Source organism: Coregonus clupeaformis, chromosome 10, assembly GCF_020615455.1.
Source record: "Coregonus clupeaformis isolate EN_2021a chromosome 10, ASM2061545v1, whole genome shotgun sequence".
NCBI classification, from domain to species: Eukaryota; Metazoa; Chordata; class Actinopteri; order Salmoniformes; family Salmonidae; genus Coregonus; species Coregonus clupeaformis.
Window position 1 is genome coordinate 19534069 of NC_059201.1, and position 18494 is coordinate 19552562.

The 18494-nt window shown below is 43.6% G+C and overlaps 1 protein-coding gene across 1 annotated transcript in view; it reads left to right on the forward strand.

The window, feature by feature from the left end:
• The first annotated feature begins 2831 nt into the window (after positions 1–2831).
• The window catches only part of LOC121575297 (dual serine/threonine and tyrosine protein kinase), a 47869-nt gene continuing 32206 nt past the window's right edge, over positions 2832–18494 (forward strand). Inside the window, exons 1-2 of the mRNA XM_041888287.2 lie at positions 2832–3947; positions 7996–8405. Of these exons, the coding sequence (XP_041744221.2) occupies positions 3758–3947; positions 7996–8405 (600 nt within the window). The 5' untranslated portion in view covers positions 2832–3757. The remainder of the gene's footprint in view (positions 3948–7995; positions 8406–18494) is intronic.

Below are 18494 nucleotides of genomic sequence, written 5' to 3' on the forward strand. Positions count from 1 at the left end.
CCTATGCTTTGACTTCTTTCTCCCCTCTCTCTCCAGACGAAATTATGCGACTTGTGATGGCCGGCCGCCCAACAACCTGCCCGCTTGACCCTATCCCCTCCTCTCTTCTCCAGACCATTTCCGGAGACCTTCTCCCTTACCTCACCTCGCTCATCAACTCATCCTTGACCGCTGGCCATGTCCCTTCCGTCTTCAAGAGAGCGAGAGTTGCACCCCTCCTCAAAAAACCTACACTCGATCCCTCCGATGTCAACAACTACAGACCAGTATCCCTTCTTTATTTTCTCTCCAAAACTCTTGAGCGTGCCGTCTCTAGCCAACTCTCCTGCTATCTCTCTCAGAATGACCTTCTTGATCCAAACCAGTCAGGTTTCAAGACTGGTCATTCAACTGAGACTGCTCTTCTCTGTGTCACGGAGGCTCTCCGCACTGCTAAAGCTAACTCTCTCTCCTCTGCTCTTATCCTTCTAGACCTATCCGCTGCCTTTGTTACTGTGAACCATCAGATCCTCCTCTCCACCCTCTCCGAGTTGGGCATCTCAGGCGCTGCTTACTCTTGGATTGCGTCCTACCTGACAGGTCGCTCCTACCAGGTGGCGTGGCGAGAATCTGTCTCCGCACCATGTGCTCTCACCACTGGTGTCCCCCAGGGCTCAGTTCTAGGCCCTCTCCTATTCTCTCTATACACCAAGTCACTTGGCTCTGTCATATCCTCACATGGTCTCTCCTATCATTGCTACGCAGACGACACACAATTCATTTTCTCCTTTCCCCCTTCTGATAACCAGGTGGCGAATCGCATCTCTGCATGTCTGGCAGACATATCAGTGTGGATGTCGGATCACCACCTCAAGCTGAACCTCGGCAAGACGGAGCTGCTATTCCTCCCGGGGAAGGACTGCCCGCTCCATGATCTCGCCATCACGGTTGACAACTCCATTGTGTCCTCCTCCCAGAGTGCAAAGAACTTTGGCGTGACCCTGGACACCACCCTGTCGTTCTCCGCTAAGATCAAAGCGGTGACCCGATCCTGCAGGTTCATGCTCTACAACATTCGCAGAGTACGACCCTACCTTACACAGAAAGCTGCACAGGTCCTAATCGAGGCACTTGTCATCTCCCGTCTGGATTACTGCAACTCGCTGTTGGCTGGGCTCCCTACCTGTGCCATTAAACCCCTACAACTTATCCAGAACGCTGCAGCCCGTCTGGTGTTCAACCTTCCCAAGTTCTCTCATGTCACCCCGCTCCTCCGCACACTCCACTGGCTTCCAGTTGAGGCTTGCATCTACTACAAGACCATGGTGCTTGCCTACGGAGCTGTGAGGGGAACGGCACCTCCTTACCTTCAGACTCTGATCAGACCCTACACCCAAACAAGGGCACTACGTTCATCCACCTCTGGCCTGCTAGCTCCCCTACCTCTACGGAAGCACAGTTCCCGCTCAGCCCAGTCAAAGCTATTCACTGCTCTGGCACCCCAATGGTGGAACAAGCTCCCCCACGACGCCAGGACAGCGGAGTCACTGACCACCTTCCGGAGACAATTGAAACCATACCTCTTTAAGGAATACCTGGAATAGTATAAGTAATCATTCTACCTCCTCCACTCCCCCATAAAAAAAAATTAAAAATGAAGAAAAGTGGTTGTCCCACTGGCTATAAATTGAATGCACCAATTTGTAAGTCGCTCTGGATAAGAGCGTCTGCTAAATGATGTAAATGTAAATGTAAATATACACAGAGAATAGAGTCGGCCCGAGAATTGAACCCTGTGGCACCCCCATAGAAACGGCCAGAGGTCCAGACAACAGGCCCTCCGATTTGACACATTGAACTCTATCTGAGAAGTAGTTGGTGAACCAGGCGAGGCAGTCATTAGAGAAACCAAGGCTATTTAGTCTTGACACATTGGAAAGAATTAACCAAAAAAACAGAGCAAATTAGAATGCAATTTGGCCCTAAACAGAGAGCACAGTGGCAGAATACCTGATCATTGTGACTGACCCAAAACTAAGGAAAGCTGTGACTATGTACAGACTCAGTGAGCATTGCTATTGAGAGAGGCCGCTGTAGGCAGACCTGTTTCTCAAGAGATGACTATTTGCACACTGCCTACAAAATGAGGTTGAAACTGAGCTGCACTTCCTAACCTCCTGCCAATTGTATGACCATATTAGAGACACACATTTCCCTCAGATTAAACAGACCCACAAAGAATTAGAAAACAAATCCCATTTTGATACTGGGTGAAATCCCGCAGTGTGACATCACAGCAGCAATATTTGTGGCCTGTTGCCACAAGAAAAGGGAAACCAGTGAAAAACAAACACCATTGTAAATACAACCCATATTTATGTTTATTTATTTTCCCTTTTGTACTTTAACTATTTGCACATCGTTACAACACTTTATATAGCCATATTTGAAATGTCTCTATTCCTTTGGAACTTTTGTGAGTGTAATGTTTACTGTTAATCTTGTATTGTTTATTTCACTTTTGTTTATTATCTATTTCACTTGCTTTGGCAATGTAAATATATGTTTCCCATGTCAATAAATCCCTTTGAATTGAATTAATAGGGATTTTAATGGCCAATGAATGGAGGAACGTTCCCGACCAGCAGACTGTCGACCAATCGTGGTCACGCAATCCCTTCCAGAAGTCACGGTTTGAGTCGAGAAACCTGCCTATTTTCCTCGAAAGTACGTAATGTCACGATTTCAAAGCTATACGAGAACAAGTTAATTATCTTGTTCATGTAATTTATGCTAATGTTGGGTTTTTGAGCTAGCAGCCAATTGACTCCCATTCACTCCTTGAAGATGTGCGCTCCTTGTCCCAGAATCGCCCAGAATGCACCGCGCGGGCGTTAATACGAATCGAATGGGGTTTACCATCTAATTTCTTAAAGTATTTCGCTTGGATTAGTAGGGTCTCGGTAGATAGCACCAGTGGAAAAAATTGCTTGAGGGAGCTAACATAATGACGTCGGCTGAGGTAATGTGGCAATTGTTTTGAAACAGATTAGCATGGAATACGATGCCTGGTTTTCTGGCTAGGGTAGGAAGGTAAATTAGGCTACGGAGCTAGCTAGCTAACGTAGCTGACATTGGCTATTTCTACTCACTAACTTTGAGACCCTGTTAGCTAGGGCTAGAAACAAGTGTACAGCTAATACTAGCTAAACCAGTCGTTTGCGGTTTGCTCAATTGTTTTGGAGGACACTGGCTATCAACTATCTGGCGTTCAAAGTGAGTTTGTTTAGTTGTGCGCTGTGATGCAGTGATTTCGCTACGGAATTAGCTAGTTACGCACGGTAGTAAATTAACGTTACCCGCTAGTCAGCGTCGCGAGCGGCTGCACACCGCGACTGCGGGGTATCGACTGCAAAACCGGGCCTTAGATTCACTGTGGACTTTTTGGACTGCTGTTATTCATGACCCGGGGCACTCCCTAGGCTTTTTCTCCGCTAGAGTTGGTTAGCAAACATTTGGGATGCTGATGAAAGTAGTTGAACAATACTGGAAATCTGAATAAGTGAGACCAGACAACTCACTGAAACTGAGCAGCAAATCACATATTAACGATCACACCCTGCGCCCATGTCCAGTAGTTCACTTTAAATGGCAATTAAAACTTGAAGACTGGGACCCATATGTATACCATATTCGGTTCATAGGGTGGTAACGTTAGTAGTAAAGAGAAGAACGTTCTCCCATTTGTGCCTCATTGCAGCCTCTAATACCTACTGCCATGGAGGGGATAGGTGGGGGAAATGTGCAGAAAGTGACTCCTTTAGCTCGAGAATTAACCCGGATCTTCAACAGCTACAATAAACACTCCATACAACTAAAAAATAATCTGAAGGAGACCAACGCATTTTTCCGGGAAATAAAACAGAACTACAGTAATGCCTGCGCATCGGCCGCCAGCTCGGAGGCAGGTAAGATGTGCACCTCTTCAGATTTGTTATCTATATAATTATCATTTTTCTTGGCATCATCACAACAGAATGTTCAGTAAAACTCACACATTTCTCAGAATACATCATGCTTTGCCAAACGTGGGTAGGGTTACGCTTTATTGAATGGTTAGGTTGTCACATGTCACACACCAATTCTTGAGGTTACATTTATCCCTGGTGGCTTAATGCAGGTAACGTTACGATACTTGCATCATATGCATGTCATTGAATGACCCTGTGATTATTTTACATTCTACAGTAAGTATCAGTTTGTCTTAAATTTGGATCGCGATCAGTGATAGTATGGGAAAGGAAGCAAATGATACAAACGATAAAGAACATGAGAAAAACAAATATTTTATTCACATGTAGGCCAATCCTGACTAGCAGGTGCGAAACTTACATTACGGGGGAAAAGTACGAAAAAATGTATGCATTTACTACTTACTGTATGTTGGTCTGGATATGAGTGTCTGCTAAATTAGCAAAAATGTCAAAAAAAATAAATACAGATTTAGCCTTCATTGAGATCGACCACTCAACAAGCTTTTGAAGTGTAATATGATTGTTGCTTCCAGCATAAAGCCCCATTAACAAGCCCCGTAAACGTATCCGACCACAAACATAGGAAGGTCTGTCATTCTATACTAGCCTTAGTTTGAGTGGAAACTCTTCTGATTGTGGTCATTCAAGGAGGATTGGATTAGGCACAGCAGACTCTATGCAAATCCCATAATGTTCCAATTAGGAATATGTACAAGTTCTGCTGTGGTAGGGCTTTTCCTAAAGGGCCCACAGGGTTCTGACCTGTACTCAATCTATATACAGTGGGGGGGTGGCAAAACGGGCGGACAGCTATTAACTAAACTGTCTTCTGAATGGGAGTGATGAGGTAAGCTTAAATTTCTTATGGGGAAAAAACAAGACTGTTCTCTCCCGGAAAGAGATTTCCTTGCCAACACGTCAACTGTAGAAAATGTATTAAATAGGATTTAGAGGAAAAATGAAGAGATTAGGGCCAGTTATTCTTTCTCAACAATATGACCTGACAAAGTGCAACAAATATGCAGAGATTCCAGCTTAAGAAGGAACTGAGGCTAAAAGGAAACATGTACTGGTGATGGAAAAACATAGAAGTAGGCCACATCCACTTGTTGTAAGCCATCCTAATTCCCACTCTGCACTAGTCACTGCACTAGTTGATTTGGGGATTGGCTGACCTCAAAGTAAGTGGGCTGATGAGCAGGGTGTGGGTGTGATTCTCACGTTCCTGTTTAGGAGATGTGAGTTATTTTGAGCCACGGTCTATTGGTGGTGAGGAGGAGGAGTTTACCATTCATTTTCTGGATTCAGGTTCATTCAAACATTGTTTTAAGCTTTGTTTTACTATTGACAGTGACAGCTGATTTTGGGATTGTATATTGAGTCGCTGTCCTTAAAAATGTGTCAACTGATGTATTAGTTTCAGTCTCTGAATTGTTTAATTGAACTTTTCGCCACCAGCTCCTGATATCAGGGCATATATCAATCAACCGAGTGAATTAGCTTAGTGTGCATGTGCGCCCAGCGATATCCTGACCCGAGCTTGTTTTCCCTGGCTAAACTAGCTGGCTAGCTTAACTATGCTAGTTTTCTTCCTCATTGCCAAACACCATAAACACTGCACCCTCAACTTCAAAACTCATTTGCTAGTTGTACAATCATGGAACAAAGAAATTTACTGAAAAGAAACTTGAAAATGATTTATTGTTTTGTTGAATAGTCATGACTGGTTCGAGCTATCTGTAAGACAACGGTGGCGAAGGATATCATTGCTACTTAACGCAGATCCAAGTTCAGTTTTGAGATCCAGCGGCGTCATTGGCATAGGGTTTGTTTCTGACTGGTCTTGGAACTGTGACAACGGGCAGCTTGGCTCGATGGGATATGTAGTGATTTTGCCAACACAGCCAGATATGTACACAGTCTTTTACTCTTAACCTTTTTTAAACTCACTCGTATTTGTTGATTAAATCAGACTTTATTAGTATAATGTGTAATCCAGGAATGTCACGAGTTAATTGACTCGAGAAAATAGCATCGCTACAATGAATGGCTAAATTACTTCCGGATACAAAGGGTCTACTGAGCTCCTCCTCACCACTCTATAGGGCTGTCATTTAAGCCCAACCTTCCTGTCCCACAGGGATTTCACAGTCTATGCAAACGGAGCATTCCAAAAATTCAGCTAAACAAAAGTACGTAGAACTATGTAGAGAGCTACTCTGTAGAGCAGGGATGGGCAACTTTGATGGGGGTGGGGGCCACAAAATTCTGAACTCATCATGAGTATTTGACTTGCCTAGTTAAAGGTTAAATAAATAAAAAGTGAGCCCCCCCACCTTGCGAGCAAAACATTGTAGCAACCTCCTCTTGACAGCGGAGAGAGAGAGAGAAATACGTTTTGGAGTTAATTTCCTGCAATGCTATACATTTTGTCATGGGGCATAGAGTAAATCTTGCAATTTTAAAGCAAGTTTGCTGCAATTCTACAGATTTTGTCATGGGGCAGAGAGAAATGTTTGCTGTCTGAATATGATATCTCAGTGAGAGTGACTAACAAAATCGATGGGGGCCCCCCGGTTGGTAATTTGACCATGATTACTACAAGTTTAGATAGCTGGCTAGACTAACTTACCAATCTAAAAAATGTTAGCTGACATGGGCTAATTGAGTGACTGCCCAAAAGAAGGGGGGCCACGGACCGCCAGTTGCCCATTTTTAAGGCAGCGATTCTCAACTGGTGGAATTATTGACATGAAAAAGGTGGGACTGTTGTTCCCTTGTCATACAATTGGTACATTTACTATCAATATAGCATTAAAAATAGTTTTTCAGATTGCGTTTTGGAAACAAATAAAATCACGACGCGAATATTGGATCGCGACTGAGACAACCTGGTTCAATTTGGGTACTGAGGCCAAACCAGTTGAAAACCACTGCTTTCAGGTGTGTTTGTGGGCTTAGTGTCTCCACTAGTACACACATTTACATCCACATTTACCAATAATGTTTTTCAACATCCTCATTCTTTCAATCTAGTGCATCTAGAATGTCAAATTTCATGGGAAAAGCAAATCTAACCTTATCCTTCCCATCAAGTAGGCCTATACATACATACTGTATCTTTGTCAAACCTTCATAATAAAGGCTAACAACAAACCACACAGTGGTTGTCATGCTAGATGACATGCTTCAAGCTCTAGTAATAATTGGTTTTTGTTTGACATACATTTTAAAGTGAAAAATCGGAGTCTGTCACTGTTATCGTGGAATTGCCCTGTAGACATCAGTATATTAGGTATTTTTTAAAAATGCATTTCCTGTGGTTCAGTCATTCATTGGATTGTTACTGCATGCAAAATGTGTTAGGCCAAACACCAGGCAGGGTAATACCAGATGAAGAGTTGCAGAGCAACAGATTGGCAGGGTGGAGAAAGAGAGAGAAATAAGGGGTGGGTAGGGAGAAAGAAGTGCTATTCCATTTCTGGCCTCTGTTCTTTGTCTGTTGTTTAACTGCTTTAGACCATGACTCAGCATCATGGAGGATTATGACCACTTCCTGTGATGACCTAGGATGAATTGGTTGTGCTGTTAATATGGGTTGCCACAGAGATGGGTCAGGAGATAACAGATGAGACTGAGGGGCTTTGAAGTAAACACCAATAGATTCTCCCTCAGGCCTTTCATATGCCAGAAGTGCAGAGACAGAGCGATGCCAGACACCAGTTCACAACAGGTCCAGTTAAAGCTGAAAATGTTATTTCTGTAATGCAAGCCAATCCACTAGAATTTGCTCAAATATAAAGTGGGGTGTTATATAACATTACATTGTATTATTTATTTATGCAGATTGTTTCTAGGCCTAATACCTGAAGAAAAAAGGCTCCTTCCTTAACCCTCAGAAGGGAGAGGCACAATGACTCAAGCCCCCCTGACCACCAGTACTACTCCCTTCTATACATGTTGTTATCCCTTCTCCTCCCAGGCCAGCTGAGCTGCATCTCCTTCCCCCGGCATGAGGAGGAGTTCCTGCACAGCAGCGTGGGCAGCACCCCTTACGTCCTGGTACTTGGCCAGGACTGCGCCGCGCGCTACCAGCTGCTCAACTGCCTGCTGGGGGAGCGGCTCCTGCCCCTGGGGCCCGTGGCGGGCGAGGCCTGCGATGGCGTTCAGGGCACCGCCTGCAAGAGGAGGAAGCTGTGCTTCACCCACGGGCGCCAGACGCGGCTCAGCCTGGCGCTGCCAGGCCAGTATGAGCTGGTACACCAGCTTGCGGCCCACTGCGGGCGCTGGGATACGGTGCCCCGGGAGGATCTGGAGATCCAGGAGGAATGTGAGGACCCCGCCCACAGACTGGCCGAGCTGGAGATCACCCTGCACCACCCTCTGCTACAGGTACACCAGGGTTTCCGTTATCCGTAATTGCTGGCTTTTGGCCCATAAAATAATGAATAGCCGATAAATACAATTGTTGCTGGCCAAATTGACCGGGAGAAAAAACCAATCCCATTGCAAAATAAATGCTTTTTATTCATTGATGGTCGTAGGAAATACATTTGACCATCATGCTTATCAGTCTATAGGTTAATTTGCGAAATTTAGTGGAATTAAATTGGGGCATGTGTATTTTTATTAGTCATGTATCTTATTTATCACACGCACACAGCATACTATTTTAGAGCGGAATATCACTTGTCAGAGAGTGTTAGAGCTGCTGCTTAGCTTGTTTCTGCTGGAGTGAAATGTGTTAAAACAGTTTTGACGGCCATGATTAAAAGAGCTACTACTTTTATTTATCAACTGGTAATTGAAGCCGGCCTCCCATTCACCATTCAAGAACATAGGCAGCGGAAGGCAGACTATCAGTACATCACCCACCACTTTGCAATGTGAGCTGGAGGCAGTATGCATTTTGAAAACGTACAGTGCATTCGGAAAGTATTCAGACCCCATGACTTTTTCCGCATTTTGTTACGTTACAGCCTTATTCTAACATTGATTGAATTGTTCCTCTCCCCCCCCATCAATCTACACACAATACCCCATAATGACAAAGCAAAAACAGGTTTTTAGAATTTTTTGCAAATGTATAACCCCCCCCCCCCCCCGGAAATATCACATTTAGATGTATTCAGACCCTTTACTCAGTACTATGTTGAAGTACCTTTGGCAGCGATTACAGCCTCGAGTCTTCTTGGGTATGACGCTACAAGCTTGGCACACCTACAGTACCAGTCAAAAGTTTGGCCACACCTACTCATTCCAGGGTGTTTCTTTATTTTTACTATTTTTTATATTGTAGAATAATAGTGAAGACATCAAAACTATGAAATAACACATATGCAATCATGTAGTAACCAAAAAAGTGTTAAACAAATCAAAATATATATTTTATATTTTAGATTCTTCAAAGTAGCCACCCTTTGCCTTGATGACAGCTTTGCACACTATTGGCATTCTCTCAACTAGATTCATGATGTAGTCACCTGGAATGCATTTCAATGAACAGGTGTGCCTTGTTAAAAGTTAATTTTTGGAATTTATTTTCTTCTTAATGCTTTTGAGCCAATCAGTTATGTTGTGACAAGGTAGGGGGAGGTATACAGAAGATAGCCCTATTTGGTAAAAGACCAAGTCCGTATTATGGCAAGAACAGCTCAAATAATCAAAGAGAAACTACAGTTCATCATTACTTTAAGCCATGGTCAGTCAATCTGGAAAATGTCATGAACTTTGAAAGTTTCAAGTGCAGTCGCAAAAACCATCAAGCGCTATGATGAAACTGGCTCTCATGAGGACCACCACAGGAATGGAAGACCCAGAGTTACCTCTGCTGCAGAGGATAAGTTCATTAGTTACCAGCCTCAGAAATTGCAGCCCAAATAAATGCTTCACAGAGTTCAAGTAACAGACACATCTCAACATCAGCTGTTCAGAGGAGACTGCGTGAATCAGGCTTTCATGGTCGAATTGCTGCAAAGAAACCACTACTAAAGGACACCACTAAGAAGAAGAGACTTCCTTGGGCCAAGAAACACGAGCAATGGACATTAGACCGGTGGAAATCTGTCCTTTGGTCTGCAGTCCAAATTTGAGCTTTTTGATTCCAACTGCTGTGTCTTTGTGAGACGCAGTGTAGGTGAATGGATGATCTCTGCATGTGTGGTTCCCACCCTGAGCATGGAGGAGGAGGTGTGATGGTGTGGGGGTGCTTTGCTGGTGACACTGTCTGTGATTTATTTAGAATTCAAGGCACACTTAACCAGCATGGCTACCACAGAATTCTGCAGTGATACGCCATCCCATCTGGTTTGGGCTTAGTGGGACTATAATTTGTTTTTCAACAGGAAAATGACCCAACACACCTCCAGGCTTTGTAAGGGCTATTTGACCAAGAAAGAGAGTGATGGAGTGCTGCATCAGATGACCTGGCCTCCACAATTATTTAATCAATTTTAGAATAAGGCTGTAACATAACAGAATGTGGAAAAAGGGGTCTGAATACTTTCCGAATGCACTGTATACTTAATGGTTTGAAACCCAAACGTTTTACTGCATATTATAAGGCATGTCTTACCTTGCTTCAAAGTAGCCTAGGCAAAATCCGACCATAGAAAGGTGGCGGCAATTATTGTATGAAGACTTCCTCATATGCTGTTGAAACCAGCATTTTTCTCCTGTTTTATTGGTCTTCATATCAACTTTCTTTCGTTGTCCAGAAGCCGAAGGCACAATCCTAGTCATATTAGCAACTCATGCTAGTTGTTGCATCTGTAGATTCCCCCTCTTTCTAATTTTATAACTGAGATTTTAATCTCTGTCACATATGGAACCGCTCGCATCAGGTACACTGGTTAGAATTGTGTTTTCCCGCGAATTGCATTTTGGCAAATGTTTGAAAATTCCGTTCTATTGGTTGCCTCGTTACAGGAGTTGCATGTTCTGTTAAGATTAATTACTATAATCTAAATGTATCCGGCACATTTTCCTAACTGAAAGCTTGAGGCATACACGCACAGGCCATCACCCTGCACCACCCTCTGCTACAGGCACACACACACGCACACACAGACATCACCCTGAAATGCACCATCCTCTGCTAGGTAGGTATATATTGACTTCTCACAATAACCCCCCCTCCCCACAATAAACAGCCAGAAAGAAATATAAAATATAAATAAAATCACCAATGACATCATAAACCTGATATGCATACAGGTGGTACAGTGAAACAGGCCTATGTTCTAACGGCCATACAGTGTTTTCTATTTCATAATATAACTAGCCTTCTTTTAAAAGTTTCAATTCGCTAGTCAGAAAAATCCATACAGCCTTCTGGTTTCAAGTTTTATTAGTCGTATGTATGGGGTACACATGGCATACACCGTCCAACCAAATGCTTACTTGCTTTACTTCTCTCGCTAGAATGAACGATATGCATCTTCTAGTGATCTATTGATGGGACAGGAGCCTGTCAGTCACAAAGCAAGCGATGACAGGGAAACACTACTGGTTTGTCAGTCTGCTGTCTGTTCCGCCTCTTGCTACCTGTTATTTTTCTGTGCTGTGGTTGGCTGAATTTCTTTTCGCGGAGGAGGGAGAGCATTATGCTTCTTCGTCTCCTGTGAGTGAATTTACACGTCCCATGAAATGTGTAAAGTGGTAACGATGAGTTGAAATCCACTTAGTTATTGTTTTGTGGCACATTAATTCTCTTTTACGTGCTTCATAGTCTATTTAGGACTAGTTTATAAAAGGTGTGGAACTGACTGAATAGAGTAAATCTCCTATATCCCTTCGCTATTCATAAATCATACAACGTATTTGTGTCCATGGTATTGCATCGGGACAAGTAAACCAAAGATCTTGTTTGTATTTTCCTAGGATTCGAAGCCCATGCCGAGACTTGCCAGTGACCGCTAGCCTAGTGACACACACACACACACACGAGGGCAACAGCCGCCGGTGACCATAGCACGACATAAACAAACATCGACGTGTGAAAAATATAGCGCTTTAACACCATAAGCATGCACAAAAACGTATTTACATGCAACCGAAATGATTAATCAAAAAATGGATTAGAAACGATTTTTATTGTTAAATGTGACTCTGTAAACTGATAGTGTTAGCCAGCTAGCTAGAGTGGACATAAGTGCTGACGTATCATCACACAAAATGACGGCACCGCTTGAAAAATAGAGCAGAATCCTATTTTCTCCGCCTTACACGAGCACCGCCGACCGCTCCACCTGGATAGAATTTCGCCCCCACGCCTAGGTGTACAGAAGCGAATCTCATCGGTGTGAGAGCCGTTCATTTGGCTGCAACTGCTTTTTGCCGATTTTATCTGTAGATAAATACATTTACAGTGGGGAAAAAAAGTATTTAGTCAGCCACCAATTGTGCAAGTTCTCCCACTTAAAAAGATGAGACGCCTGTAATTTTCATCATAGGTACAGGTCAACTATGACAGACAAATTGAGATTTTTTTTTCCAGAAAATCACATTGTAGGATTTTTTATGAATTTATTTGCAAATTATGGTGGAAAATAAGTATTTGGTCACCTACAAACAAGCAAGATTTCTGGCTCTCACAGACCTGTAACTTCTTCTTTAAGAGGCTCCTCTGTCCTCCACTCGTTACCTGTATTAATGGCACCTGTTTGAACTTGTTATCAGTATAAAAGACACCTGTCCACAACCTCAAACAGTCACACTCCAAACTCCACTATGGCCAAGACCAAAGAGCTGTCAAAGGACACCAGAAACAAAATTGTAGACCTGCACCAGGCTGGGAAGACTGAATCTGCAATAGGTAAGCAGCTTGGTTTGAAGAAATCAACTGTGGGAGCAATTATTAGGAAATGGAAGACATACAAGACCACTGATAATCTCCCTCGATCTGGGGCTCCACGCAAGATCTCACCCCGTGGGGTCAAAATGATCACAAGAACGGTGAGCAAAAATCCCAGAACCACACAGGGGGACCTAGTGAAAGACCTGCAGAGAGCTGGGACCAAAGTAACAAAGCCTACCATCAGTAACATACTACGCCGCCAGGGACTCAAATCCTGCAGTGCCAGACGTGTCCCCCTGCTTAAGCCAGTACATGTCCAGGCCCGTCTGAAGTTTGCTAGAGTGCATTTGGATGATCCAGAAGAGGATTGGGAGAATGTCATATGGTCAGATGAAACCAAAATATAACTTTTTGGTAAAAACTAAACTTGTCGTGTTTGGAGGACAAAGAATGCTGAGTTGCAGCCAAAGAACACCATACCTACTGTGAAGCATGGGGGTGGAAACATCATGCTTTGGGGCTGTTTTTCTGCAAAGGGACCAGGACGACTGATCCGTGTAAAGGAAAGAATGAATGGGGCCATGTATCGTGAGATTTTGAGTGAAAACCTCCTTCCATCAGCAAGGACATTGAAGATGAAACGTGGCTGGGTCTTTCAGCATGACAATGATCCCAAGCACACCGCCCGGGCAACGAAGGAGTGGCTTCGTAAGAAGCATTTCAAGGTCCTGGAGTGGCCTAGCCAGTCTCCAGATCTCAACCCCATAGAAAATCTTTGGAGGGAGTTGAAAGTCTGTGTTGCCCAGCGACAGCCCCAAAACATCACTGCTCTAGTCTCCCGAGTGGCGCAGTGGTCTAAGGCACTGCATCGCAGTGCTAGCTGTGCCACTAGAGATCCTGGTTCGGATCCAGGCTCTGTCGTAGCCGGCCGCGACCGGAGACCCATGGGGGGCGGCGCACATTGGCCCAGCGTCGTCCAGGGTAGGGGAGGGAATGGCCGGCAGGGGATGTAGCTCAGTTGGTAGAGCATGGCGTTTGCAACGCCAGGGTTGTGGGTTCGATAAAAATAATGTATGTGTTAACTGTAAGTCGCTCTGGATAAGAGCGTCTGCTAAATGACTAAAATGTAAAAATGAGATCTGCATGGAGGAATGGGCCAAAATACCTGCAACAGTGTGTGAAAACCTTGTGAAGACTTACAGAAACGTTTGACCTGTGTCATTGCCAACAAAGGGTATATAACAAAGTATTGAGAAACTTTTGTTATTGACCAAATACTTATTTTCCACCATAATTTGCAAATAAATCCATAAAAAATCCTACAATGTGATTTTCTGGAGAAAAAAATCTCATTTTGTCTGTCATAGTTGACGTGTACCTATGATGAAAATTACAGGCCTCATCTTTTTAAGTGGGAGAACCTGCACAATTGGTGGCTGACTAAATACTTTTTTCCCCCACTGTATGTACGGTCACTGTGGGAACGACGTCATCGATGCACTTATTGATGAAGCCAGTGACTGATTAGTGTACTCCTCAATGCCATCGGAAAAATCCCGGAACATATTCCAGTCTATGCTAGCAAAACAGTCCTGTAGCTTAGCCTCTGCATCATCTGACCACATCCTTATTAACCGAGTCACTGGTGCTTCCTGCTTTAGTTTATGCTTGTAAGCAGGAATCAGGAGGATAGAATTATGGTCAGATTTGCTAAATGGAGGGCGAGGGAGAGCTTTGTATGCATCTCTGTGTGTGGCGAAAGGTGGTCTAGAGTTCTTTTTCCTCTGGTTGCACATTTAACATGCTGGTAGAAATTAGGTAGAACGGATTTAAGTTTCCCTGCATTAAAGTCCCCGGACACTAGGAGCGCTGCCTCTGTTTGCTTATGGCCTTATACAGCTCATTGAGTGCAATCTTAGTGCCAGCATCGGTTTGTGGTGGTAAATAGTAAGCTATGAAAAATATAGAAGAAAACTCTTGGTAAATAGTGTGGTCTACAGCTTATCATGAGATACTCTACCTGTCAGGTAGGACGCAATCCAAGAGTGAGCCGCGCCGGAGATGCCCAACTCGGAGAGGGTGGAGAGGAGGATCTGATGGTTCACAGTATCAAAGGCAGCAGATGGGTCTAGAAGGACGAGAGCAGAGGAGAGAGAGTTAGCTTTAGCAGTGCGGAGAGCCTCCGTGACACAGAGAAGAGCAGTCTCAGTTGAATGACCAGTCTTGAAACCTGACTGGTTTGGATCAAGAAGGTCATTCTGAGAGAGATAGCAAGAGAGTTGGCTAAAGACGGTACGCTCAAGAGTTTTGGAGAGAAAAGAAAGAAGGGATACTGGTCTGTAGTTGTTGACATCGGAGGGATCGAGTGTAGGTTTTTTGAGAAGGGGTGCAACTCTCGCTCTCTTGAAGACGGAAGGGACATAGCCAGCGGTCAAGGATGAGTTGATGAGTGAGGTGAGGTAAGGGAGAAGGTCTCCGGAATTGGTCTGGAGAAGAGAGGAGGGGATAGGGTCAAGCGGGCAGGTTATTGGGCGGCCGGCCATCACAAGTCGCAAGATTTCATCTGGAGAGAGAGGGGAGAAAGAAGTCAAAGCATAGGGTAGGGCAGTGTGAGCAGGACCAGCGGTGTCATTTGACTTAACAAACGAGGATCGGATGTCGTCAACCTTCTTTTCAAAATGGTTGACGAAGTCATCCACAGAGAGGGAGAAAGGGGGGGGGGGGAGGGGGAGGAGGATTCAGCAAGGAGGAGAAGGTGGCAAAGAGCTTCCTAGGGTTAGAGGCAGATGCTTCTAACCTTAATACGAAAACATTAAATGAAGATGTTGAAGCCTCACTGCAGGAACAATAGGTAGTGGAGAAAGCCTCATTCTGCTCCAAAATATGATAAAAAAAAACGACAGATTAAAGGTTATAAAAGCTAATGTCATGATGCTTATATGGTATTATTAAAGATATTGATATGCCTACTGATTTGATTAAAGTGTCAACAATGGAGTAGTCTGCTGCTTTCTGTCTAACAAAGCCCATGTTTAACACCTGCTACATTCTTCAATCATACCTGTAGGTCTATTCATGGTCGCCTGACTTTGTGCACCCCCACTTTTATACAATCTGGCGGGGGTTCTGGGGGTCATTTCAGAAACACGTTTGTGCATATTGTTTCTCAAATCAATGAAATCAAATGTTATTTGTCACGTGTAGACTTTACCGTGAAATGCTTACGAGTCCTTTCCCAACAATACAGAGTTAAAAAGAAAAACATTTGCTAATAAAAATATGAAATAGATAACAATAAAGAGGCAATATACAAGGAGTACCAGTACCGAGTCAATGTGCAGGGGTACGAGGTAGTTGAGGTAATATGTACATGTAGGTAGGGGTAAAAGTGACTAGGCAATCAGGATAGATAATAAACAGTAGCAGCAGCGTATGTGAATAGTATAAAAGTGTGTCAGTGTGGGTAGAGTCCAGTGAGTGTGCAAGAGAGTCCGGGTAGCCATTTGATTAACTGTTCAGCAGTCTTATGGCTTGGGGGTAGAAGCTGTTCAGGAGCCTTTTGGTCCCAGACTTGGTGCTCCGGTACCGCTTACTTTGCGGTAGCAGAGTGAACAGTATGGCTTGGGTGGCTTTGTCTTTGACAATTTTCTGGGCCTTCCTCAGACACTGCCTGGTATAGAGGTCCAGGAGGGCAGGGAGCTCGGCCCAGAGATGTACTGGGCCTTCCGTACCACCCTCTGTACCGCCTTGCATGTTGATGTTGGGGTGGTGCTGGAGATGATGAATATGAAGTAGACATTTTTTGAAATGTCTCTTTAAAGTGATAGTCCAAAATGACACATTGGTTTCCTTACCCTAGGGGCCCACAGCAGCAGAGCCAATAAAATACCTAATTTGAAGAACAAACATCATTGTGGCAATTCTGACTTTAATCTCAAGAGAAGAAAGGTTTAATGTTAAAGATTGTCTTTAGAGAACGACCGATATGGATTTTTTTTAGGGCCAATACCGATTTTTGGGAGTCAAGGAGGCAGATGGCTGTCGCTGGGAAATGTAATCAAAATGTTCTAATTTAATGATATTGAATATCGGCCATGTATGCATCAATTTTAAAATCAAACAATAATTGTGACTTTGTTTTTATCAATCTAACTACATAACATAATGGTAATAATAAACTGGGTAAATTTAAGATGGCATAGGCCTACTCACAATACAGGTGAATGCATATTCAATAGGAGTGTGTGCATGCATCGAGTTATTGAGCTTGTTTTGGCTGATAAGTGGAGTATATGATGCTACAGATGACAATCAGTTTGCCTTCCATTTGGGACTTATATTAGCCTACTGATCAACAACATTTGCTTAGAAGCATCACTCCAGCATGTCATGCCAGTATGGAAGGACATCATATAGGCACTGCTGTTAGTTTGAAAATATAAAATAACATCTATTCAATGCAAATTGGTCAACGGAAACATCATGATTTGTGATCACGGATGCTTATGAAACGAGTATTTTTTTTGTCATTTTCCGTGATGGCTGAAAAAAACAATGTATTTTTTCCTGGTCAGGATCTCTAAACAACTCAGCTGCCAGGGTTAAATGCGAAACAACTCAATTGGATATCTGTCAAGAAATGGGTGTGTTTTAACTTGATCCTATGCTACGATTGGATAGAGTGAAGCTGTAACTCCGCTTCCTTTCACATCTCCTCACATCTCTCTCCATCGCTCATATCACTTGGTGCTGTTTACTGCTGCTATGTGAACTAGCTCAATGGCGATACCATTTGCTACCAAGACATAAATGTTCATTATATCTAACCAGGAGAGCGAGGGTAGGAAGAAAACAACATGAAACGACGATGCAAGTTCTGTCTGAATGGCTCATATCTGCCCATAGTTTGAGAAGTGAGAACGGACACACACGCGCTGGTCTACAGCTTTCTTAGTCCATAAACATGCAACCTTTTATTTAGGCATTTTAAAACATTTCTTTCTTTCCCTATTATGACAATCATCTAATCCGACTATCAACTGTCAATTTACAGATACGATTACGGCTGGTCAGATCAGCACACCAATAAATACTGAACAAAAATATAAACGCAACATGTAAAGTGTTGTTCCCATGTTTCATGAGCTGAAATAAAAGGTCCCAGAAATGTTCCATATGCACAAAAAGCTTATTTCTCTCAAATTTTGTGCACAAATTTGTTTACATCCCTGTTAGTGATCATTTATCCTTTGCCAAGATAATTCATCCTCCTGACAGGTGTGGCATATCAAGAAGCTGATTAAACAGCATGATCATTACACAGGTGCACCTTGTGCTGGGGGACAATAAAAGGCCACTCTAGAATGTGTGGTATTGTCACACAATCCCTTGCCACAGATGTCTGAAGTTTTGAGGTAATGTGCAATTGGCATGCTGACTGCAGGAATGCCCACCAGAGCAGTTGCCAGAGAATTGAATGGTAATTTCTCTACCATAAGCCGCCTCTGTCGTTCTAGAGAATTTGGCAGTACGTCCAACCAGCCTCACAACCGCAAACCACGTGTAACCACGCCAGCCCTCCACATCATGCTTCTTCACCTGCGGGATCATCTGAGACCAGCCACCCGGACAGTTGATGAAACTGGGTTTGCACAACCGAAGAATTTCTGCACAAACTGTCAGAA